Consider the following 24,747-nt stretch of genomic DNA (forward strand, 5'->3'; position numbering starts at 1 on the left):
TACTCTGTACTGCAGCTGTAAATCAGTCCAACAAACAAGTCAACACAACCCACTTCATCGTCTTTCGCAAATGCAAGCTGATGCTTTGTTGCAAGCACAGTCGCAAGCAGTTATAAACCTGGAAACTAGGCGGCAGAGCGTATTTCGCCACCACCAGTAGCCTCATATTTTCCTGTTTGATTGCGAGGTGGAGTAGTGTCCGCAGTAGAACTTGAAGTATTAGTTGCACCGCATTTCAAAATGGCTGTGGAATATCGCATGGTTGTTGTGGGAGGTGAGGTTTGTTTTGTCCCCCTCTCCGCACACTCTATGGGTTTAATTTTAATTTTAGTGGTATAGTGTAGATACACTTTGCTCGATAGTGTCTGATATAAGTTCGTTCTTTTGGATTTCCGCTCTGCCCTTTCTTCACATGTAGCTGGCGGTGTTGGCAAGAGTGCACTGACGATCCAGCTTGTCCAGAACGAGTAAGGATTATCAATGAAATAAATGACTTTGTAACTAAAGTTGTATTGTAGCATCATGATGGCTTCAGCTCAGTCGGACCTTAATCTTTGTGACGAAATTTCCATCGTAGCAACATGATGGCTTCAGCTCAGTCGAACCGTAAATTTATTAGTACATTGATGTGTGTGTGTGTGTGTGTGTGTGTGTGTGTGTGTGTGTGTGTGTGTGTGTGTGTGTGTGTGTGTGTGTGTGTGTGTGTGTGTGTGTGTGTGTGTGTGTGTGTGTGTGTGTGTGTGTGTGTGTGTGTGTGTGTGTGTGTGTGTGTGTGTGTGTGTGTGTGTGTGTGTGTGCGCGCGCGTGTGTGTGTGTGTGTGTGTGTGTGCGTGCATGTGTGAACAGACGTGTACCACCATAATCGTGTGTGTGTGTGTGTGTGTGGTACATGGTGTGTGTGTGCGCGCGTGTGTGTGTGTGTGTGTGTGTGTGTGTGCGTGCATGTGTGAACAGACGTGTACCACCATAATCGTGTCAAACAAATACTTGGTAGTGTGAACTATTGTGTTAGTGGTGCTCTCGGAGTTATTGATGTTTTTGAAAAAAAAATGCTCAAAGTGTCAGTGCATGTAGACATGTGCGTGTGGGAACTAGGCCCTTCACAGGCTAGAATACAGAACGTGCTTATGTACATATCTCATATAGTGTCTGTGATGTAGCTTTCTGACCCGTCGAACACGTGCTAGCCACGTAGCAATGCACATGGGTGCCGCTGGCGCCGCATGTTACTGGACGGGCTGTGGCGAGTAGCCGCGAGTGTGCACGAGAGCCAGAGTGTGCAGGCTCCGCATGGGGTTATGTCGCGGCGATATTCTGCGGGACTTCGTAGTTAATGCCAGTAGGCGATGGCGGGAAGTGGCGTAGTGTGTACAATTGAGTTGCAATTGTGGGGCAGGAGGCTTGCTGGAGTCTTGCTCGCTCGCACTGCATCACTGAAATGGTCGGCTCCAGGAATTTCACCCTGACAGCCATTTGAGCTGCACACTTTCATCTACTCTTGGTAGAGGTCAACAATATAGAATGTGGTGCATGGCGGGCAGCTTTGTACTTGTAAGGTGCAAGGCTGCCCCCCCCCCCCCCCCCTCCCCCCTGTGCATGGTGTGGGTTGGTTCACTCAGGGTCTGCAGCAGGGTTGCACTGGGGCACTGGTGTGTGTGTGTGTGCACAAGTTGCTATGTCTAACATAGCTGTTCGCTATCATCGCTTCCGCGATTGGCATGTCTTGAGGTCTGAGGTGTGTGTGTGTGTGTGTGTGTACTGGGATTCAGTACCGGGACCATTTTTGAGTGTGTCTCGTGCCTTGCTGTAACAAAACGGGAACCACCAATGTCCGCAAGAGCCGAGCGAAGTTCAATGCGGGTAGAACCGGCTAACTTTTTATATCTAGATCACCCACACAGTGTGTATGACTACCAGACTGGGATCGATCTCTGCAGCAATTACAGGTCGACAACGATCATCTCGCGCTTGTCGCATAACCTTTCAAGTTTCTTTGTTCTTTTCGCGTTCAACAATCTTATCAGCTTACTCCTTGAAGAAACTTGCTGAACAAACTAACTTTGTCTCTCGTCCCCCCCCCCCCCCCCTTATTATGAAGCAATCAACTTTTACTCCAGGGACTTCAAGTGTGCTCGTAATAACCGGTCTTATTTATGATCCAATTACGGTATCTATTATCCAGTGAAATTTTCTCAACCTGTACATGCACTTCAAATGTACTATAATTATGTAGATCATGTCAGGTAAGAAGGTCACCTGTTAGGCTGTAGTATGTGGAACGTTGGAGACGTTTGAGTGAATAGCAGTGTGCTTTGAGATGTGTGTTGAGTCTGTTGACCCATGACTGCTTGCAATTACTGTGGGAGTACTATAATGTATGGCACCTGGCGCTGGTGATTTATATTCCCGTCATCAATTATTTGTAGGCCTGTCAGTGGTTTTCTTCTTCTTCAGCTACCAGGTTGTTATGTCAATGACAGTGTATGCTGATTGTGATGTTTTTGTTTTTAAAAATTGTAACGTTTCGTATGCTGCAACATGTGTTCTTGTGTACGTTCGAGAAGTTAGTTCTGCTCGGATCAGGCTGTGTAATGTCCCTTGGAAAATAGACAACATGGAAAAGCACTCCAGAAGCAAGTTGGAACTGAGGTTAATGTTACCTAAACGAATACTCGTTTCCTTGAGATGTGGTGGCTGTAAGACTCTTTGCTTGTACATGTACTGGCAGTTTGCATGGGTCGGCTGGTGTGCCTAGGTCATCATTCCAAATGGGTAGGCAATACAAGGATACAAGCGGATTTTCCTGGTGCTGGTGCTGGGACGGCTTGTGAGCCAGTGGCGTCTTGACTCAGCACATCCTGGCTTCTACTTTGCAGGCCGCTGCTTTACACCTTTTAGTTCCTTTGGCCAAACTGTCACGGAGTGCTGAATTTCTAAAGTGGGGTCAAGTGGCATGCAGGTTTTGCTATGCATCCACTGTTGTTGTGTGTTTGTACTTCAAGTATGTGTGTTGGGGGGGGGGCAGACTAAAATTACTTTAGCCAAATTTTAGGTGGCCAAGTGATGGTGATTGAATGCTGCTGTGTAATGCCCATAGAGCACTGTGTGTCAGTGCTACAAGTACAAGACTTAGTACTAGGTGGCTCTATTGCATGGATTGGTAGCAGCTGCGCAGGCAAGCTGGAGTCAGGTGCGTGTGCAGTAGTACACCATTCTTGTTAGCATCCAGCAGGCTAGCTAGCCATGCATCATGTCAGGGGTTCTAACTACTTCTTAGGTGAAGCTTTTTGAGTTACTGTAGTTCAGTGCAATGAGCGTCATGTGACTGTGTTCTAGTGTGACCAGTGACTGTGACCAGTGACTGTGCAGCTGCTGTTTTCACTATGCACTAATGTGCACACTGGCTAGTGCAGAACTGGGTATTTGTAGTTTTGTAATATAATTTTGTACCTGCCTTGGGTCTGCACAATGATGATTCTAATAAAATAAATACAATCAATTTGTCATGTTAGAATTAGGCAGTGATGCCTGGTGAATAGTTACCCTGCTGCTGCTGTTAGTACTAGCAACCCCCAGCCCCACCCTATCCTATCCCTCTTCCTACTCTCCTCTCTCTCTCTCTCTCTCTCTCTCTCTCTCTCTCTCTCTCTCTCTCTCTCTCTCTCTCTCTCTCTCTCTCTCTCTCTCTCTCTCTCTCCCTCTCTCTCTCTTCTCTTCTCTTCTTTTTCTCCGCCACAATCATTGTCAATTTGATACGGTCATGTATGTACTACACTGTGCATAAGGACACTGTGACTGGCGGTAATATTTGAAGAAGGTGGCTACTCCTTGCTGTTGGATTTCTGTTTCTCTTGTGTTTGCTGGCTAACGCCTTGACCCATGGATGTGCGATGCCATGGGCCTGTGACTTAACTTGCTAAGCTGTCATGTCCTACTCTTCTGCCCCTTGCAGATTCGTCGCCGAATATGATCCCACGATTGGTGAGCACCGTAGTCTGGTCTGTGTTTTGTTTCTGCTGTGCCATGTACCAGTCGCACTGCTTTTGAATTGATTGCCCAAATTGCTCCCCTTGGTTTCTGACCGGAATGGCAATTCCTGGCCTTACTTCTCCTCCTTTGCGGTGCCAAGTGATTAGTGTGGACAATTCGTGAAGCAGAATGTCGTGCCATACATGTCTGTACCTTATATTGCAGGGAGGTGGCGCAAGGCATGCAACCCGCAGAAGACCGTATGTTGGGAAATACACGTGCATTTGAAGTGAAGTGGAATGACATGCTGAGCTCAGATTTGGAGAAGAACTGTTTTTGATAATAAAGTTTGATTTAGTTGACTTGTTTCCAGGCAAGTCTCTTCTTATATATTTACTGGCGCCTTCATTTGGCCTGAAGTGACAGTATTTTGCTTTTCTCTCTTCCTTGTTGCAGAGGATTCGTACAAGAAGAGATTGCTGGTTGACGAGGAGACATGCGAATTGGTATGACTGTTGTGCTGCTGCTACTGCATTGCACTTGTGCTCAGGGGTTTTCATCTTGTGTCCCTTCCTGGAAACATCCCTGTGGTTGAAGCTTTTGTTAGTGCTGCACTGTCGGGCTTTGAAGTTTGAACATCTGCAGATAGTACTAGCCGATCGTTGCATACACTGTAGTCCTTGTTTCACTTCTAATGCTGCTCCCCTGCCCCTACGTACTGTGATGGGGAAATCCATTCTAAGTTTTTGGTTTTTTTTCTCTTCCATTTTCAGGACATTCTGGATACTGCCGGACAGGAGGAGTACTGGTAGGTTTCCATACAAACAAATCTCTACGTGTGTGTGTGAGCATGTTTGTCCGTCTGTGGCGAGAGTGCACGTGTGTGCCAGTTTCTGAAGCGATACTCTTTCTCACCTGTAAGGAGAACATTTCTCTGCGTATGTGTGAGCATGTTTGTCCGTCTGTGGCGAGTGTGCACGTGTGCGCCAGTTTCTGAAGCCGTATTCTTTCTCACCTGTAAGGAGAACATTTCCGTGATTGGATGCTTAATGTTATGCCGGATACTGTAAACCGTGAAATTCAGGGCTCACAGTAGGCATGCAGGATCGACAAAAGCGTCGTGCGAGGGCGGGTTTGGTGCACGTGAGTCGCGTGACCCCGGGAGAGTACCGATCGTGTGTACATCCCACACAGAAAAGGGAAAGAACCCGAGTTGTACTTGGACCATGTGTACTGCTCTCGTAGTTTTAGAGCCGATGTTCGCGATATTTTGGAGGAGAAGGCGAAACGCAACCTGTGCTAGTCCCAGTAAAAACAACATGCCATGTTCGACCAAGAGCTCATCCTACAATGAGCGATCGTGATGATTCCACAGGTAAGAAGACAAACAAACGAGTCAGAGCTCGCCAGGCAGGTAACGCCGAGAACATGATAATACCACACGGAGCTGGTGATCGGATGGAGGTGAACGGGACCAGCAAATCCACCGGGCGTTTGTCGAGGGCCACTGAAGACCAGGTTTCCCAGGGTGCCAGTTCCTCCATGATGGCGAACTGCGCTGCCACAAGAACTCCAGCGAGAACGAAAGCACAGCAACCAACGCCGCGGGCGAACTGAGGAGAGAACACTGAACAATCTGTGCACAATGATTTTCTCTTCGACGGCACGCGTTGCTGTTCTGCTGCATGCATGCGTTTTTCTTGTTGTTTGATCTTCACACATTTTCGTGCAAGCGGTTGCGCGCCGCTGGGACTCGGGGTTACTAAAATTAGTACAGAGCATCTCCCCCTTGGTCGATTTGGACAATCTATGGCTCAAAATTTTCAGGAGATCCTGGCAAAGAAATTTACCGAGACGTTTCTGGATATTCCTTTCGAATGCTGTACTATATCTCACGAAGTTTACGCATATGCTCTGGCATACCCGTGTGAGTAATGAAAATTTGTTTCGGTAAATCTTTTGGAACACCTGTCAACTGTGCCTGGGCCAAGTCTCAGCTTCGTAGAACCAGGCTGAAGTGCTGCTAACTCCTTCAAACACCCCCTACTTCGAGCAAAAATGCGACGAAATGCTGACTGCTGATTGGCCAAGCTGGCATTTTGGAGCACGTGCACCGCCCCCATCTAATCAACGCTTTTCTACGCAACTGTGAGCCCTGAAATTATTGCGATGGTCTAATTTCTGCGAAATTCGCAACCGCGTGGAAATCGCGAAATTTAGACAGCGCGAAAAGGAGATCCATAAAAGGTTTAGCATGAATGCCACAATAGCAAATTCTGCAATCGCAAAATTAAAACCTCGCAAACCTGTCCGGATTCTGAAAACGCGAACTAAAAACGCCGCGAAAATGTCACGCTTTACAGTAAGTCGCAATAGTAATAGACTGTCACTGTAGTACGTAACGAAAAGAAGAAGAAGAAAACCGGCCCCCGGGTTTGATGCGGATCCCCTTCCTCCCACTCCGGTACTGCACAATCATGTACACTGTTCCGTTTACTGTTTTCGATCTGAGGAGGCTGTGTATCTTGAGAAATGACCAATACCAGCCATGTCATTCGGCATGTTGAAAGCCGTCTACTGTTAAGTGACAAACTTCGCTAGAGATTAAATTTCGCTATTTTGCGACCATCACACATTCACAAATATAAATCGCCCCAAACCTCTCCATACAATAATTGTAGACAGTTCAAAATCCTACTGAGGAGATAGAATCGCAAACGTTTCTCATCGTGAACCAGCCCGATTTATGAAAACGCTAAATTCGCATGCCGTGAAAGTTTGTCGCTTTACAGTAATCAGTGAGGAGTAGTAAAATACCGTTTACATGCCAGTATGTTCTACTCACTGCTTATCAGCATACATGTCTATTGCTTTGCATCTTTCCAGTGCTATGCGTGATCAGTACATGAGAACTGGCGAGGGTTTTCTCATTGTGTTCGCACTCAACGACCGGAAGTCCTTTGAAGATGCTAGGAATTTCCGCGATCAGGTGAGTCCAAGAGTTGGAATTTTCTTCATACTACTGTCCCATGTAGCTTAACCGTACTGTTTTCAGTATGTGAAATATGATCGCCCCTGCCATTAGTACATTGTATAGGGCCACTTATCTGGACCTTCCTCAAGCGGACACATTGCAGGCACTTCGCTGCAGGCAAATCTTGAAACTGTCTTCCTGTTTGTCTCGATCAGGTGAACTATTTCAACTTGTGAACGGTGATTGTCCTCAGCTCCTTTTGTGTGTGTGTGTGTGTGTGTGTGTGTGTGTGTGTGTGTGTGTGTGTGTGGCGCGCACATTTAGACTTGCGTGCTTCTCTTGCGATGGGTGTACATGGTGTGTGTCTGTGTGCGCACGTGTGTGCCTGTGTAGCTGTATGTATACATGTACAGTTGTGGCAAGTGAAATCCGACACTTGGCATAAGGGACTGCACCATGCAGTCTGCAGCCCCTGCAGCCCTGCATACGTACAGTACATGTGTTACATACAACTTTTATCTGTCTGATGACAAAACTCGTACTCATCACAGTCAAGGTTCAAAAGGTGCTGGCAAAAATGAATGGGGATTGGATACCAATACTCCTTATGTGTAAAATATTTGTGTACTGTGTTTATCTATGCTGTGACCTTTCGATCTGTTTGGGATGCATACGGCTCTATAGTACAAATTAGGTGCAGTGCATTACATCATTGATGTCCATTTGTGGCGCTGTCCCCTATGGCAAGTGTCGGATTTCACTTGCCACAACTGTACATGTCACTTCTGTGTAGATCTTACGTGTCAAGGACAAGGCAGAGCACGAAGGCGTACCGATGATTCGTAAGTGCAGTGGAATCTGCCGAATGAATAGTTGCTGCAGAGCAGATCACCCGCCTGTGGTATGAGACCTGGTGACTAGTCATCCCAGCGATTAAGCCATGGTTCAACATACATATGCAGTGAAACCTCCAACACTGATAAGGCAAACTTTCGCTTTAGAAGAATCATAGCTCTCCTGGATAGATAGAACATGGATAAGAAGAACTCTGGTAATTGAGAACCAATACCATCGGTCCCTTGGTGTTCGTACTGCATAACATAGGTTTACTGTAATTATTTGAACTTGTGTACGGAGTCATGAAGTTGATTGCTCCAACGAGTCTAAGTTCGTATTGTGTACGGAGACCACCTTTTTATTCTGTCATGTTTATGGTATGCTTGCCGCTGGTGTTGTTTATGTGGCAAATGCAGTGATCGGTAACAAGTGTGACCTGCCGAAGCGTGATGTCGACGTCAACCATGCCGCTCAGCTGGCCAAGAGCTGGAACATTCCCTTCTGCGAGACCTCTGCCAAAACACGACAGGGTGTGGTAAGTACAATCATCAGTCATGCTACGTACTTCAAGGGGATGCATACTGACGTCGGCATGAGCGAGAGTGGGTGCACACACGCATACATACACACACACACGCACACTTGTGCATTCACACTCAGCCACACACACACACACACACTCGCGCGCGCGTTTGGACTCCTGGCCCGGGTGCTCATTGCTCTGTGTATGCAATGATAGCATCAGGAGTTGCAGTATTTCCCGGGGGGGGGTGTCATGTTATCGGGACGACTTGAGTCTCAGTCGCAGCCGCAAATGAGTAGTCTTGGTTTCGGCACCACGGGCTGAGGACGGTCGCACCCGAGGCACCGGTCTCGTGTACGCTACGCCAGATCACACCAGGCACCTTTGACCCCACGGGCTCTTAGTTAGACCTACAATCGCAACGTTCCGCCAGCACTTCTGACGGCCGTATCTGGTCTTGTGATGGGATCCTCAGCAAACAGAACATGCTTGGGCATGCACAATTGGCGTTCAGTGTGTAAGTATCTAATGCATAGAAAAGTACCATCAGGACAAGGACATGGTACACTTACCACCCTTCCCCAAGAGATATTGACGTGTTCTGGAAGGTGAGGTCCACCAGGCTGCCTCATTCATGTGATTCCTTCGCACAACGCAAGGGGATTTCAAAGTCGAGCCACACTTTTTATTCTATCACCATCGTAATATTGGGCATCAATGCCCGTTTGGTTTGCGATGTAAAATAAAACTTCAAACGAACAAAAAAGTCCAGTTGGCCAGCCGTACCGACGCTGCTGGCCAAGTTTGTAAATTTGTCCCGGTGACTGACATAGTGATGTAATTGTGTAGAATGCAGTTTGTCACTGGATTGGCTGACACTCTGAGCAATACATTACAGCAGTACTCACACAGCACATGCTCTATGCACAAAACGCGCATGCACATATGCACACATTCTCTCTCTCTCTCTCTCTCTCTCTCTCTCTCTCTCTCTCTCTCCCCCCCCCCCCCCCTTACACACGTGGTTGGCTGGAGTAGCTCGTTTGCTATTGCTGCTGCTGACCAATTGACGCTGGGCTTGTGTTGGTACTTTGTGTATTTTGTAGATGGAGGGCTTCTCGCAGCTTGTCCGGGAAATTCGAAAATACGTAAGTCAGGCTGTTTATTATTGTTGTTCTTCATTTGACTGACAATGCAAGAGAATGTCAATCTTGTCAAGTGGTTTTACATGTGTATGTGTGTGTGTGTGGGGGGGGGGGGGGGGGTTGGGCGGATGTGTGTGTGTGCTTGCGTGCCTGTGGGTGTGTGCTTGCGTGTGCACCCGCATGCATCCGTTCATGTGTGTGCGTACATGTATATGATATGCCCAAAGCTGCTTTTTAGCTCCATTTCTACTTTTGAACTTACGTTCTCTCTCTCTTTTCCTGTCTGCAGAATAAGGTCAATGTCAAGCCGACGTCGAAATCGTGCTGTGTAATTTGCTGAATGGCTAAGTAGTGTTTACTTGCTTTCTCTCTCTCTCTCTCTCTCTCTCTCTCTCTCTCTCTCTCTCTCTCTCTCTCTCTCTCTCTCTCTCTCTCTCTCTCTCTCTCTCTCTCTCTATCTCTCTCTGTTTCGCTCTCGTTAACGCTCTGCTGTCTCTAATTGACACACCTGTGAATAGTAGCAGCTGGCACACACGGAGTCTTGAGTTCCAGAATTTATCTTTCCTCCCTTCTTAAGCCTATCAATCACATCTTGCAACTGGAAATTTTTAGCTGTTTCCAGTTTTAGCCGCTCGCACTAGCACTGTTTTGACACCGTTTTGTTTCTCACCGCGATGCGCTTCTTTCCCGCACCATGCTACCTGGCTCAATAGCCGGGGCGTGTTGCGGCGGGGCGAGCACAGGCCTGGTAAAGGCAGCCCCCAGTAAACACAGGCGCCTGTTGCTCCCTTGCTTGCGCACTCGCACACACACAAGCATTGCACCGCTGTACATAGGGTAACGCTCTTGAGGCATACGTTCGTTACGTTTGCAGTGCTCGCCACTAGCACTCATTTTTTGCCGCTTTTCTTCGTTTGACTATTCTGATCATATTCCTTATTTCTGCAGTGCACGCTAGCGTTGCACTGCTCTACGAAATAATCCTATTTTTTGAGACCTCCATACAGATCACCTTCCAATGGACATTTACACACAGTTGATTATGTAGCTGTGTGTGTCTAGACATCTTGTTATGCATGTTGCTGTTCAGCTCGACTAGCTCTTGACACAGTTTTGCACCGCCATCGCGTTGTGCTTGTATGTCCATGCCCAGAGCTCTCTCTCTCTCTCTCTCTCTCTTTTTTCTTCTCCGTCAACAAGTATAATTATCATTGTTATCTCCTTCTCTCTTTGCCTGTCACAACTGTAAACCATGGCAATAAGCTCCCTCTTGCTCTGCCTCTCTGTCACGTACACACACATTCTCTCTCTCTCTCTCTCTCTCTCTCTCTCTCTCTCTCTCTCTCTCTCTCTCTCTCTCTCTCTCTCTCTCTCTCTCTCTCTCTCTCTCTCTCTCTCACACACACACACACACACACACACGCACACACGCACACACACACACACACACGCTCACTCGCACACTCCTCTACGTTGTTCATGTTCTGAATCCCTGCTTTTATCTATGAGGTCAATATTCCTTTCCGATACATACTTCCGGTATTTCATTATTATCATTCGGCTTATTGACTTATTTTGTGCCTCCAACATCTACAGCAGGCACTCTGATCTTTCCCATGGATAGAATAATAAAATTAAAACTGTTTTACAAACTACTTCTTCCTGAATGGGTGCAGTGAATGGGATCTTCGATCTCTGGCCGCCTTGCGTTGGGTCCGATCTGCTCGCCTCCCGTCGATTTTAGGAGCTGCATGTTCGGCGCCTTGATCCTTGAGGTTGGTAGCGTTCGTACTTAGGGGGGTGGGGGAGAGAGACCTATGTAAGTGCTGGAGTGATGGTGACTGTTTTGCAGGGGTAAAACAATCCTGCACAACAGGCCAGCGAAGCTAAAATTTCAAGGGGCAAACACCAATATTTACCCTAAGTATCCCCAGTGTGAATTCCATTTTTTGACCGTAATTATACAACCCAGACTTCCAGTTGAAAGCAAAAAACGGGCATTCTTCTGTCAATTTTAAGAGGTTTGAGCTACCTTTACCAATACGACTCCCAGCATGACATCTAGTAATATCAAGAGTACATAAACCGGTTTATGTACTCTTGGTATAGTCCTTATGCACATTGTACAGATGTACGAAGTTCTGTACTATGGCCGTAGGTGTGTACATACCCGGTTGGGTGTTCATTGTGTGCTATACATGCGCGTTTGACCCATTTAGCCTCACAATTCATGGCAAACGATCACTTTTCAAGCCTTCTTCACTTTGGGATTGAACTGACGACTAGCTAGATCTCTGCCGGAAAAAGATTTCGTATGAAATGCCTTCATGGCCCATTTCATAGTGGAAATAGCAGTAAACACAATAGGGTCCTGCACATTCAACACCCAACCGGGTCTACGGGATTCTTCAAGATTATACGGGATTTCGTGCATCTGTACAATGTGCATAAGGCCTATTATCAAGAGTACATAACGGATTAACCCCCAAGAGTGTGCAACTGCCTGCACAACCTCTGCTGTGCTGCGACGGCAGAACTTCACATCACATGACAAAGGCCCAAAGGCTAACGCCTATCTGGGGGATCTCCTATTTGTGTATGTACTAGTAACATAGTCAACTTACTGGGGAAGTTAAGGCAAACATTAAAATTTCACCAGTTGTAGTCTTCGGGGTGCTGAGTCGAATGGTCGTGGTCCGAGGAAGCTGAGACGCTCCCTTCCTACTTGAATCCCAATCGAACTCGCGCACTTCCACCGAAACTGGGTGACTGCGCCCTACTAGATGGGGATTTGTATGCAAAATGTCACTAAAAGCGCCATTTCGTTCTTATAAAAGCACGGATGACCGCGATTGGCCCATATGTTGTAGTCTTTTGGACGCTGAGTCGACTGGTTTTGGTCCGAAAAGGCTGCGATGCAGCGTTCCTCCTTTATTCCCAATCGAACATGGTTGAACAAGCGGTCACGTGCTGCTGCGTACGCCAGTCACCTGGTCACCGTGCCTGCAGGGTACAACTTACTAGCCTGTTTGACCTTTTTTGGGTGCAGTCCTGTCACTCGAGTTGAACCTTGGTGTGAAAGTTGTCGCCTGCTGGCGTGGTGACCAGGTGATTTGGGCACCCAGGAGCACGTGACCGCTTCTTCAACCATGTTCGATTGGGAATAAAGGAGGAACGCTGCATCGCAGCCTTTTCGGACCAAAACCAGTCGACTCAGCGTCCAAAAGACTACAACATATGCGCCAATCGCGGTCATCCGTGGAATTACCAGTAGGAAGGCGTAAAAGATATGACATATAAGTGATATCACATACATTGTATGTCTTACTTCTTAGCTTCCAATCGAGTCAGAATATTTTGGTGATTTTCTCAGCCTGGTGATGTTCGTCGGCGCCCGATGTTCTGTAAAAGCTCTGTCGTGTGCTCAAACAAGTATGATACGGCTGTGTGTGTGTGTGTGTGTGTGTGTATGTGTGTGTGTGTGTGTGTGTGTGTGTGTGTGTGTGTGTGTGTGTGTGTGTGTGTGTGTGTGTGTGTGTGTGGTGTGGTGTGTGTTTGAAAAATGAAAAAAATAGGGATTCATTGGTAGGGGTGCGCGGATTATGCTCGCACGCAACCGATATTATGCTTTCGGGCATTTCCCGCGGAACTTCGAAAGTATTCTCCTAAAACATCGAAAAAATTCTCCAGAATTCTCCCAAAAAAGGAACCCCAGCACGAACCGTGCCTTGCGCATGCTCTTTAGTATGCAAAATGGACGGTCAGGCACGTGATCACTGCATGCAGGATCTACACTACATGTACTAGATCTACATCTGACTGTACACAGCTACTATGTCGTGTCCGGGTACATGTACGTGCGTCCATGGAAGCGCGCTTGTTCTCTGGCAGGTCAAAATTGACAGAATTCCCCCAAAACTCTTCTGAAGGTTAATGGAACTGGCAAAAGATCGACAGAATTCCCCTAAAATTCCCAAAATTTTCTCGACGATAGTATTCCCAAATTATTCCGGGAATAATCCGCGCACCCCTATTCATTGGCCAGAAAATGCCACTTCAACAAGCCTTGTGGTGTAGACCAGGCTAACATTAGTGGCAGTTAATTCATCAGCCTTGCAAGCTGTTGAATGGTGTAATCCCAGCACAAGTTTCTATGTCTAACATAGCGTGTTCGCTGTCATCGCCGCTTCAGCGATGGGCAGGCCGGTATGAGTATGAGTGTATGTCTGAGAGAGAGAGAGAGAGAGAGAGAGAGAGAGAGAGAGAGGGAGAGAGGGAGGGAGAGAGGGAGGGAGGGAGGTTCTGGCGACGTGTGGCAGGCGCGATGGCGGGTGCGATGGCTCTGGCTGGGCGTGTCGCTGCAAGAGCTGGCGGGCTTGCGATGTAATGGAGCTTGTACAGAGTTGTGAGGCCGGCCACACGGCGCCGCAGGGACAGAGTGTCCATTGCAGCCCCTGTCCCAATCGGGGTGAGGGCACGATGCTGGACTCGGTCCAGCTGTGAGAGATGGGTAGCCGCAGCTCCCATCCATACAAGTGGACAGTACTCCATTAGAGGCCGAATGAACGTATGCTGTGGCCCGGCCCGGTGGGTCCTCTCAAGGGATACTCTCTAGAGCGACCGTTCTCAAGGGATACTCTCTAGAGCGACCGCTCTCAAGGGATCTCCGAAACGTGGTCTCTGAGCGACCGCTCTCAAGGGATCTCCCAAACGTGGCCTCTGTTACCAGGGTCATTAATTTCGATCGGAATTACAATGTAGCATCCCCTACCCAAGAGTTCTTGGCCCTGGTCCCGGCCTGGTTGCAGGGGTCTTCTGGGCCAGGTGGTTGCCTTAGGGGTCGTCGCAAAAGTTTTCTGTCGTCCCTGAAACGAACATCGTTCATTTCGTACTCGGACCCCCTCCCCTCCCTCTGAAACGAACACAGCTTGCTATGCTGGACGACGAAAATCGCATGCATGTACATGTCATTTGTACAGTGTCGGTCGACTTGCGATTTTGGCTCGCACCCCCTCCCCCCCAAATGAATCATGTTCGTTTCAGGGACGACAAAAAACTTTTGCGATGACCCCTTATCGGAGTGGTCACCTTGACAGGTTTTACTGTCAATCAACCGGCCAAGTACATAATGACATTATGACATTTATGTAGCTCTGCCAAACACATCATTGTCATTACATGCACTACAATACATAATCATTAGATCTATATGACTGAGTCTGACGTGACGACTGACGTCTGTAGTCGCGTAGTCTACCGAGTTGACTACCGCGCGAAACCGGCCGTCAGTGCATTGAAAGATTGATAATGAGAGCAAGCAAGCGCTCGCGCTAGCACTACCAGCTACTACTAGTGCTAGTCTAACTAAGTACAACAAAATATGTAGTGCATGCATGCATGCAACACGGCAACAGCTCTTTTTTGGTGGTGGTTGCTTGTTTGCGTGGTGACTTTACCTTTTGAAGTAACCTGAACTGAAGTAGTTAGATCTCCTCCATGCATCCCTTCGTGTCGCTTGGTCATGATGCACTGACGGGTCCTGGCCAGCTCAAATAATAATTACGCCCTTCTCTTGGACTGCGCGTTGCGGAGCGATCTAACCAGCGGAAAGATGAAGCAAAGCTACTGAATCCAGCTCTTGCAAGACCGTGGATTCAGGAGAGGCCCGGAGAAAGCAAAGCCAAACCTTCACTTCAACACGGTAGGTAGTGTTACTAGCGTAGCTTTCCACAGATGTTTAACTATCGTGTCATCTGTTTGACTCAGGCACAACGGGGGATATTTTTCCTGAGCAACGGAAATAATTATTATGACTAGAAGTATGACTGCTGCACGTTGCGCGACGGGGCTAATTCCTCAGCGACCGTAGTGACGGAGTTATAATACTAGTAGTATACTAGTACTAGTACATGACATAATTGTACTGTCTTGTACTACAATGTCATGTAGTAGCTAGCGGTGGTGTGAGTTGTTTTTGGGCAAGTCCGTGATACCAAGAGTACATAACCCGAACTCTAAGTCTTGGTGATACCAGTAGATCTACTAGTCCTGCGCGCTGCGCTGTGCCTATCGTCGTGTCGATCGTCATATCGACAAAGTGTTGCAACCCTACAAATCGTAGTGTTATCGGCGTAGCAAGAGAGCAATCTGAACTGGAACTGGCTGGTTACAAGTACAATGTATCTTGTTATAAAATAAACACTGGTTCAAAACCAGTATTAGATAAACCTTGTTATAGTTCACGCATATTGTTAGATTGACAATGACAGCATGAAACAAGTTTCTGGACACAGTGTCCTCCACCTTGTTTCATGCTGTCAATCTAACAATAAGTATCTTGTTGTAAGCCAGGGTCGCGGGGCGGAGCGTTTCTGTGTAAATCTGTAATCAGAGCCACCCACCAGGCTCAGCCTCGGGTGGTAGATCGACTTCAATACAAACAAATAGTACCTGTAGTGCACTACTACTAGTACTAGTACTAGTATACTGTACTAGTATCCATGGTATCAGCACAATGACTATCCAACTACATGTACACTGATGACTTTGTATCGTGAGCACCAATGGCAGTGACTGAACAGCCTCACATACCGTATTTCCGCGCATATAAAGCCATGGCGTTATAGGTGAAACATCGCTGTTTCGGACCAAATGTTTGGAGAAAATAGCCTCGGTTTTAACACCATGGCGCTAACAGTGAGAGACGCTTACATGCAAAAAAGTCGGCAGAGTATGAACTTCTTGTACTTGTATGGTGCCGTTGCACGTTCATGTCGAGCATCCATATACTTTCAATTTTCCCTGAAAATTTCAAATTGTGAACCTATTGTGTACAAGGTGGCATACAAACTTGTGTGAAGGTGCGGTGGCGGTATGGCATGTGACAGTGGGGATGGGTACATGTAGAGAGAATCACCGCTACTGGAGGTTCACTGAAAGAATTGAACTCACCTTTAACACCGGATGCAACTTCCTCCACATTGAATTTTGTTCACTTAAACCGCCATGGTATTATAAGTGAGGGTGGCCTTATATTCGGATATAACGCCATGGCTTTATATGCGCGGAAATACAGTAGCTAAAAACGAAAGAAAGAATGCTACAGTGCGTACCACTACGATCAAGCTGGGCAGCTAGTAATAGCCCGAGCTATGTTTCATTTCCTTCTGGTGCAGCTACCTCCTCATCAGGCTCATGCAGCACATCTAATTATTACAGCTGAGCTCAGTGAAATCCGACCCAAAGTGCATATTTGGTGCCCTCAACTAGTTACTTGCATGCACCTTGACGTGGGACGAATGCTGCTTGACGTATGTGGCGGCATGTACAAATACACAACAGTGATATGATCAGAACTGGCCTAGGGCGCCAGTACAGTACAGTATTGTACTTTGGGTCGGATTTCGCCTAACGCAGCTGTATTTTTGCAAGCACTACTTGCTCTGGCCTCTGCCCCTCTCCATGCTCGGTTGACGGTGTGGTGCACTCCTGGCCTGGAGGGTTGACCGGCATGCGGATGTGTGCTGCGGTCCGCGTCAGACTGAAGGATGGCCACGGGTGGCGATTTGTTTTCCTTGCATGCATGTCTTCGGTGTTGCTTTGCAAACTGGGCGTGAAGGGCTTGATGCAGCCGAAATGTGTTTTAGCCCTGGGAGGCCGAAATTGGAATGGGCAGAACGTTTGTAGACTTGCAATAAATAATAATTATACGTTTTTACACGGCATGACAGCTACCATTTTGTCTTCACTCGCATGCTTGTGCGCACATGCAAGCACATATGCACATGCACACAATAAACGTTACACAGCTCGGAGACAGTCGGCATGTCGAGGAAATGTTTCGGCACTCGCCAGGTAATCCAAAGTGTCAAATCACATGAGAGGCAGCGTGTTGGCCATTTTTCCGCCCACGCACATATGCATGCACGGCAAAGGCATGCACCCGTATACACATGTACCCATCGCACACACGTGTGCGCACGCACACGCACACACACACACACACACACACACACACACATACACACACACACACACACTCTCTCTCTCTCTCTCTCTCTCTCTCTCTCTCTCCTACACATGTCCACACGTTCGCTTGTCGTATAGAAGGTGTTGGCACGTCATACTAACACTGGACGTGACTCTTCTCATAGATTCATCATAGGTGTATTTCAACCTTCACTGACCAAAAAAAGGCTGTGTCTCCGCTGGGCTCTCAGCACAAGTTCATCCAACTGCTGTGCTGGGCCTGGTCGTAGGTTGTAAAGATGGTGTGCACCTGCGAGGAGCTGCCAGCTGGAAGCAGCCCGTGGGGCGAAAGGTGATACCAAGAGTGCACAAGCATGTGTGTACAGAGTGTCTTGAGCTTTGACTAGGCTTGCCCACGGCGAACACATTCTACGGGATCGCATTGGTGGAAGTATGATAAAGTGGGTGTGTTCTTCCATGCTGACAATGTAGATACAGAGCCAGCTCATCCGGTTCAGGATGCATGAATCAGTGAGCCCAGTGGCTTCGAAAGACTGATGTCATAAAACATTCCGCCGTGGTCCGAGAGATCGTTGAGTTGCACACGCTTGGTGATGCACTCTTGGTGATACTGGTGTGGATTGATTCTGTGGCTGTATGTGCGTGTTTCTGAGACTGGTCGCTGCCTGCTTTTAGTGCTGGCAGGAGCATGCACTCATGACTTTGTCGTCATGGCGGTAATAAGATGTAAGGTGGAATCCAGGTGTCACTGTCAGTGCTCTGAGGTATATTACTATTAGCCTAAAAAGTCAATTTGGTAAAGGGCTCTACAATGGTCAGATGTTGACATCATGTCCCCGGTGTTGTTCTCTTTTATAAAGGACCTAGAGGTGATGGGTAGCTGCCTTGTTACTTGATAATCACTTCTGCTGGATTGAGGAGGTATTCAGTTCCAGGGCTCGACAGTTGAAAAAAAAAGCGCATTCAGGATAGGTTAGCGCCAAACAGCTAGCTCTATAGCTTTCAGACTTGCCGCTGCCGAACCCAAATCTGGCCGAATTAGAATCAGGTGTTTTAGGCCTATTTGAAATTTAAAAACCATCTGGTCCATTTACCCAGTGTTTGTGAATTTCTACTATTCATACCGGCTCAAAATAGAGTAGGTTATTGGGCGTTCTTTTGACTTGAATACACCAATTCTGACAGTGACACATCATAGGCTTAGAATGGTTGTTTGAACCATGTGAATATGATGTTGAATATTAAAATCACATCCTAAATCAGCAGCAACCTGCAAGTGGAGCGTTCCTTGGTGAGTGTTAGTTGTGCCTGTTGAGTGTGGGTCCTTGTCTCTTTGAAGTAATAGGATGTGTGTACGTGCACGCATGTGTGTGTGTGTGTGTGTGTGTGTGTGTGTGTGTGTTTGTACGCGCGCGCTTGCGGACATGCACGTGTATATGTATGTGCACATTTGCTTTTTCAGCATCTCTACACGTGTGCGCATGCCACCTTGCCAATGGCAAGCCGTGACATTCGCAGTGCCGAAATTCGTGCCGACATTCGGAATACCGAGGACGAGTTTGCAGCGATAATGCAGGGGCTTATTGATGGACAATGTGGCAAGTGCTCAACAATCTGCAAGGAGTTTCAGTCACTGGGAGTGAAAGATCTGGCTCGGCATGTGAATTCAAGACCCGAGATACGTGCTGGTAATGTTGATGAAGATGTACCACCCTGCATCCAAATGAGAGATGCCCTATGCGGACCGTCAACATCTCGTGCTGCAACTCCACATGCCAGCAGTGGCCCACTGTTTCCCGCTTATTTTCCTCCGGACAACAGCAATACAACCCTCAGTGGCGATTGCAGTAGCGATGACAGCAGCAGCAGCGGCGGTAACAGCAGCAGCGGCAGTAGCAGCAGCAGTATCATCATCATCAGCGACAGCAGCAGCAGCAGCAATAGCCATAACATCGGGGAGAGAGCGGCAAAAGGCGTGACCGGCATAGAGGAGACCAATCTACCTCCCCCGATTCCGGCATTATATCCGAGACCAGACCTACCAGCCCACCAAGCAACCAGTATTTGCACGTCAGTTACCGCTGCTTTCCTTTCTGGTGTACTGGGCATTGCAAAAGACCCAGGTCCGTCAGCGGTTGCACGCTTGAGCGATAGAGATTGTGATACAAGCAGGTCTGCGGCTGTGTTGGGTCAGGCGAACCGCACTGTTATCGTTAGCGATGGTGCTGCTGTTCTCTTGAACAATCCCGGTGCGCCTGGGCCAAAACGGGGTCTACCTTGGGGCTTTGCACTGCCGTCCATCACACCACCTCAGAACACGGCTGCGGGAAAATCAGCACCCCGAGACGTGCTTCATGTTGGAAGCAGTCAGTTGAGACCGCCACCTCCTGCCGTGGCAAATTCATCATTCTCGCCCACACCGTCTGGTCCACAGGCAGCTGCCATCGCAGTAAGACGGTCAGAGGGTCAAGCTCCTCATGCAGCAGCTGCACAGGATCTATGTGCAGCCCTTGAGCTTTGTACGTGGCAAGTGAACTCGCCGGTTGGCCAGCCGGCCACTGCAGCCCGCGGTGATCCCGGTCACGCATTCGCCGACAAGGCCGACTTGGACTGCGGAGACAGACACCAGGTGTACAGCGAGCGCCGCGCTGTAGATCTGGTGCACACGGCTTCAATAGGTGGCATGGCAATGAGCAAGTTTGCAGTCGGCGGTGCACTCAACCCGGCGAAGACTGCGGTACCCTCAGGACAGCCATTGGCAAGCGCCGCGGGTGCACCATACTTGCCCGATCAACACATGCCAACGTTCCTATCAGAGCAGAGCCCCCGTTACGCCGATGCAGCCGACCTGAGCACTTGTAGCAGCAATCCAAATTCTAGCTGCCCCGCTCCGCATGGCGCACACGCTACCGAACCACTGGACAGCATGGTGGAGACGAAGCCAATGGTGCGAATCACCAGTGCCGACAATTCACTGCAGCAAAAAATTGTTGCTGCAAGCAAGGAGTACGTCGTCCCCGAGAAGAAGCAGGACAGGGCACCAACGGCTGAAAGTTCAAGCGTGAGCTCCACCTCTAGCGGCCCGGCTGTCATGGGGAGTCGACCCACCGGTGGTGGTGCTGCTGATACTACTGAGGACGATACCGCTGCTAATGATCAACCAGCCTTAGCGGCGTCGACGTCCCGCTCCAGCAGGCTTGACAGGCTGGAAAGGGGCCAGCTGCAGCAGGGGAAGTCGTTGCAAGAACTCAAAAGCTTGGTGCAGCAGCTAGTAACATTGCACACTTTGCAGCCGGTGAGGTAAGACATCTAGGCAGCTGTTTGGAATATATGTTAACAGTAATGCTGCCTATGATTGCACAGGGCTACGCATGTTTCCTTGAGGATCCTTTGTCTGAATGTCCGTGAGAAGTCGACCTCGTCACGCGGCTGTCTCTTCGGATGAGTTGGTTAAAGGGGAAGTTCAGGCAAAAATCAAAATTTCACCAGTTGTAGTCTTCGGGGTGCTGAGTCGAATGGTCGTGGTCCGAGGAAGCTGAGACGCTCCCTTCCTACTTGAATCCCAATCGAACTCGCGCACTTCCACCGAAACTGGGTGACTGCGCCCTACTAGATGGGGATTTGTATGCAAAATGTCACTAAAAGCGCCATTTCGTTGTTATAAAAGCACGGATGACCGCGATTGGCCCATATGTTGTAGTCTTTAGGACGCTGAGTCGACTGGTTTTGGTCCGAAAAGGCTGCGATGCAGCGTTCCTCCTTTATTCCCAATCGAACATGGTTGAACAAGCGGTCACGTGCTCCTGCGTACGCCAGTCACCTGGTCACCGTGCCTGCAGGGTATAACTTACTAGCCTGTTTGACCTTTTTTGGGTGCAGTCCTGTCACTCGAGTTGAACCTTGGTGTGAAAGTTTTCGCCTGCTGGCGTGGTGACCAGGTGATTTGGGCACCCAGGAGCACGTGACCACGTGTTCAACCATGTTCGATTGGGAATAAAGGAGGAACGCTGCATGGCAGCCTTTTCGGACCAAAACCAGTCGACCCAGCGTCCTAAAGACTACAACATATGGTCCAATCGCGGTCATCCGTGCTTTTATAACAACGAAATGGCGCTTTTAGTGACATTTTGCATACAAATCCCCATCTAGTAGGGCGCAGTCACCCAGTTTCGGTGAAAGTGCGCGAGTTCGATTGGGATTCAAGTAGGAAGGGAGCGTCTCAGCTTTCTCGGACCAAGACCATTCGACTCAGCACCCCGAAGACTACAACTGGTGAAATTTTAATTTTTGCCTTAACTTCCCCTTTAAGGCGCAAGCTACACCTTCCCTTTGTGCTCCGTCTCATTTGTATTCTCATAGTGTGTATACAGGCGCACACTTGTATGTGTGTGCGCGTGTGCGCATGCGTGTGTGCGTGTGTGTGTGTATGTTTTGTGTGTGTGTGTGTGTGTGTGTGTGTGTGTGTGTGTGTGTGTGTGTGTGTGTGTGTGTGTGTGCGCGCGCGCGCGCGCGCATGTGTGCATGTGCGCGCGTGCATGCGTGCGTGTGTGTGTGTGTGTGTATGTGTGTGCGTGTGTGTGTGAAAACCCATGTCCTGACTGTCTGTCTTCAGAGTCCAGACACCAGTGTTTTGTGCAGTGAGACAGTTCAGTATAAACTTAACGCGTTCTGGACAGAACACTCTATGGCATATAAAGTACAGTTGTGGTAAAGAAATCCAACCCCATGATTACAGGAGAGCGGCGTTCACTGCCGGCCCTAATGTCGGCAGTGCTTGGGTTGTGCAACCTCCGTATACACATGGCTGTTGTATCAATGGGGTTGGATTTCACTTGCCAGCACTGTGCTATTGTTGACTGTGGACCCTGCACAATGCTGTACTAGGTATAAAACAGTCACTTGAACTCTAATCTACCCTTATACCTTGCCTATAACGTACAGTTCAGTTTTATAGCCCCTGGAAGTTTGTTATGCAGCATGAAGTTTCTCTGCACTAGTATATGAAGATCCCTGATGCAAGTTGCCTATAGCCGGGGCAGTGTGCTCTGAATGCCGTATAGGGCAGTGTGCTCTGAATGCCGCACAGGGCAGTGTGCTCTGAATGCCGTATAGGGCAGTGTGCTCTGAATGCCGTATAGGGCAGTGTGCTCTGAATGCCGCACAGGATGATTGGCAAAGGCACGGGAGTGAAATCCAGCTAACACTGTATTTGTCCGTATCGTACTTGTATCCATCGGCAGACTTGGAGCAAGACACCCCAAACCGAAGAGCCCAGGCGGATCTCTGAGCAGCAGTGATGATCTTGCGTCGCACGAGGTGCCTGATCGTTTGCCCCTTCTGCCAAGCATGTCTGAGAAGGAGCAGAATCAGTTGCTAGCTCAAACTGTTTCACCCGGCAATACTCCTCCACGTCCTCGTAGTAAAAGCAGTGCTCCAGCGCCATCATCACCTAAAGGCCACGTCAAGGTACGCAACTGGAGCGCTTTCGAGATATAAGATATAACGTGTTTTCTAATGATTGCTTTAAAACTCGGAGTTTAAACACGTTTTCATCCTCTTATTCAGGTTGGACTTAGCTCTGCCTTTCGGCACTGAGCACTCTATTGGACAGACTGGAACCTCCGAGTCTGTTTATAACTCTATTTTGTTGTGTTGCCCTATTCTGCGTTATATGCTACATGGACCACGACAAATTATAATTCTTTTAATGCTTTCAATGAAGCAGCACACCGGCAGTGACACAGTTTTGGTAGAAAGGTGTCTAGTGTCCACGTGTCCCCAGGCTGTGACACAATTGTGATGTGTGCGGCGTAAAGCTAGCCGTGGTGCCACTGAACTGAGTGTTTTCGCTGTTTGTTCCTGCATGCACAGTTCGCCGAGCGTGTCGCACACCAAGGCCTGAGCAGCGCGGATGTTCTAGTGCCCACGCCACCATCCTCTTCCGCACCATCATCACAGCACAAGCAAGTGATGGACGATGATGACGATGAGCCCAATGACATTCTATTCCTCATGTCCACCCGGGAGCAGCAGTGCACGATTATGTAGACTAACCAAACTAACTGGGATGTTGCATCCGTGACACAAACATCTACTACTGATGCTTTGAGGAACTGCCCCGGATGCATGGTGGCAGCCTACTGCCGTGATCCGTAACCTCCAGCTGCAGAGCATGCCGGGAACGTTGGAGCGTACTCTGTGCGCCCAACGGGGAACTTCTCCTAGCATACATCCGGCAAGCATTCTCGTCTCCAAGGTTATGTATCTGAGTGTTACCTCTTCTTGTTTGCGACAGGCACCTGAGCATGTCGGCAATGTTTTTTGTGTTAGTTCTTGTGGCTAGTGTGCTTTCGTTTGGTCAAAACTCCGTTCAGATGTTTTTTTAACTGATTTAATCGTTCAACGCACCCTCACCAATTCGGCCTTGACTTGCCTCCATTCCACTGTTTCCAATATACAGTGCAAGTTAGTGTGGTACTCGGCGCACTGAGCAGAGTGCACAGCCGGTAGCAGTACCGGTAGTAGTACACTACATGTACTCTGAACACACTATAGAACGAGGTCTGTCTCGTTGTCCAGGAAACGGCCAATCAGCGACATCCCCGCCTACGGCCCTCAGGCTAACCCGTCGGGCACTAACAAGACATACGGCCCTCCCTGCCATGCACTAACTTATAAACAGTGCTGCCTCGGTGCCTCAGCCCCAGGCAGGCCATCCCGAGCAGCAGTGTGATAGGATATGTTGTACTTTCCAGCACTGAGCCTTTCCGCTGTACTATTTTCTTACCAGTTTTATTCAGTACAAGTAGCTCAACCATAGGTTCCTTGCTGATCGTTCTGATCTAGCTGCGCAGCTTCAACTATAATAGAATTCCTGCCTCTCTCAGCTTTTATCCAATGTTACCACTGTCATACTTCTTTTCCTTTTGCCTGAATCAGAATACGCATTACGATAAATCATGACTGAATAACCACACTGATAACCTATAACCAACTCTATTAGAAATAATGGTGGCTCTCTGTTGCGACAATCCATTGCATACAGTACTGTCTGGCGGGTCAGGGTTCTAGCCTAGCCCGTTCTTATTTTTAGCGAACACAGCAGTTTCGTTCTTATCCGACGGTACCGTCTTACATGTACATTTATGCAGAGTTTAATACGTCGTCTGAGTGTACATTACGGTTTCCGTTCTTACCTGGAAAAAATCCGGCCTACACTGTCCCTAGAAGTTATAATTGGTAAAATTCTAGCCTGGCTGTTCTTCGGCGCCCGGCAGTATTGTATACTCATATTGGCTTCGGTAGCAGAC

At 48.3% G+C, this 24,747-nt stretch overlaps 2 protein-coding genes across 2 annotated transcripts; both read left to right on the forward strand.

The window, feature by feature from the left end:
* Positions 1–11,103, forward strand: LOC135818048 (GTPase HRas-like). Its single transcript, XM_065331369.1, has 10 exons — positions 1–274; positions 419–467; positions 3,953–3,981; positions 4,426–4,475; positions 4,743–4,777; positions 6,856–6,958; positions 7,737–7,785; positions 8,197–8,315; positions 9,410–9,451; positions 9,738–11,103. The coding sequence occupies exons 1-10, from the start codon at positions 241–243 to the stop codon at positions 9,786–9,788; spliced, it is 561 nt and encodes a 186-aa protein (XP_065187441.1). The 5' UTR covers positions 1–240; the 3' UTR covers positions 9,789–11,103.
* A 3,767-nt stretch (positions 11,104–14,870) lies between these two features.
* On the forward strand, positions 14,871–24,577 carry LOC135818049 (uncharacterized). Its single transcript, XM_065331370.1, has 4 exons — positions 14,871–15,149; positions 18,900–20,737; positions 22,678–22,903; positions 23,309–24,577. Exons 2-4 carry the CDS (start codon positions 18,933–18,935, stop codon positions 23,483–23,485), a joined length of 2,208 nt encoding a protein of 735 aa, XP_065187442.1. The 5' UTR covers positions 14,871–15,149; positions 18,900–18,932; the 3' UTR covers positions 23,486–24,577.
* The last annotated feature ends 170 nt before the right edge of the window (positions 24,578–24,747 follow it).

Source organism: Sycon ciliatum, chromosome 5, assembly GCF_964019385.1.
Source record: "Sycon ciliatum chromosome 5, ocSycCili1.1, whole genome shotgun sequence".
Classification (NCBI taxonomy): Eukaryota; Metazoa; Porifera; class Calcarea; order Leucosolenida; family Sycettidae; genus Sycon; species Sycon ciliatum.

What these genes read in the sequence shown, in the direction of transcription:
- LOC135818048 (XM_065331369.1), top strand. Translation starts at nt 241, where the DNA reads ATGGCTGTGGAATATCGCATGGTTGTTGTGGGAG. An exon ending in CTAGGAATTTCCGCGATCAG is followed by an intron (nt 6,959 to 7,736) that starts GTGAGTCCAAGA and finishes ACTTCTGTGTAG; the next exon opens with ATCTTACGTGTCAAGGACAA. An exon ending in CGAAGGCGTACCGATGATTC is followed by an intron (nt 7,786 to 8,196) that starts GTAAGTGCAGTG and finishes TGGCAAATGCAG; the next exon opens with TGATCGGTAACAAGTGTGAC.
- LOC135818049 (XM_065331370.1), top strand. Translation starts at nt 18,933, where the DNA reads ATGGCAAGCCGTGACATTCGCAGTGCCGAAATTCGTGCCGACATTCGG. An exon ending in CACACTTTGCAGCCGGTGAG is followed by an intron (nt 20,738 to 22,677) that starts GTAAGACATCTA and finishes ATCCATCGGCAG; the next exon opens with ACTTGGAGCAAGACACCCCA. An exon ending in CACCTAAAGGCCACGTCAAG is followed by an intron (nt 22,904 to 23,308) that starts GTACGCAACTGG and finishes CTGCATGCACAG; the next exon opens with TTCGCCGAGCGTGTCGCACA.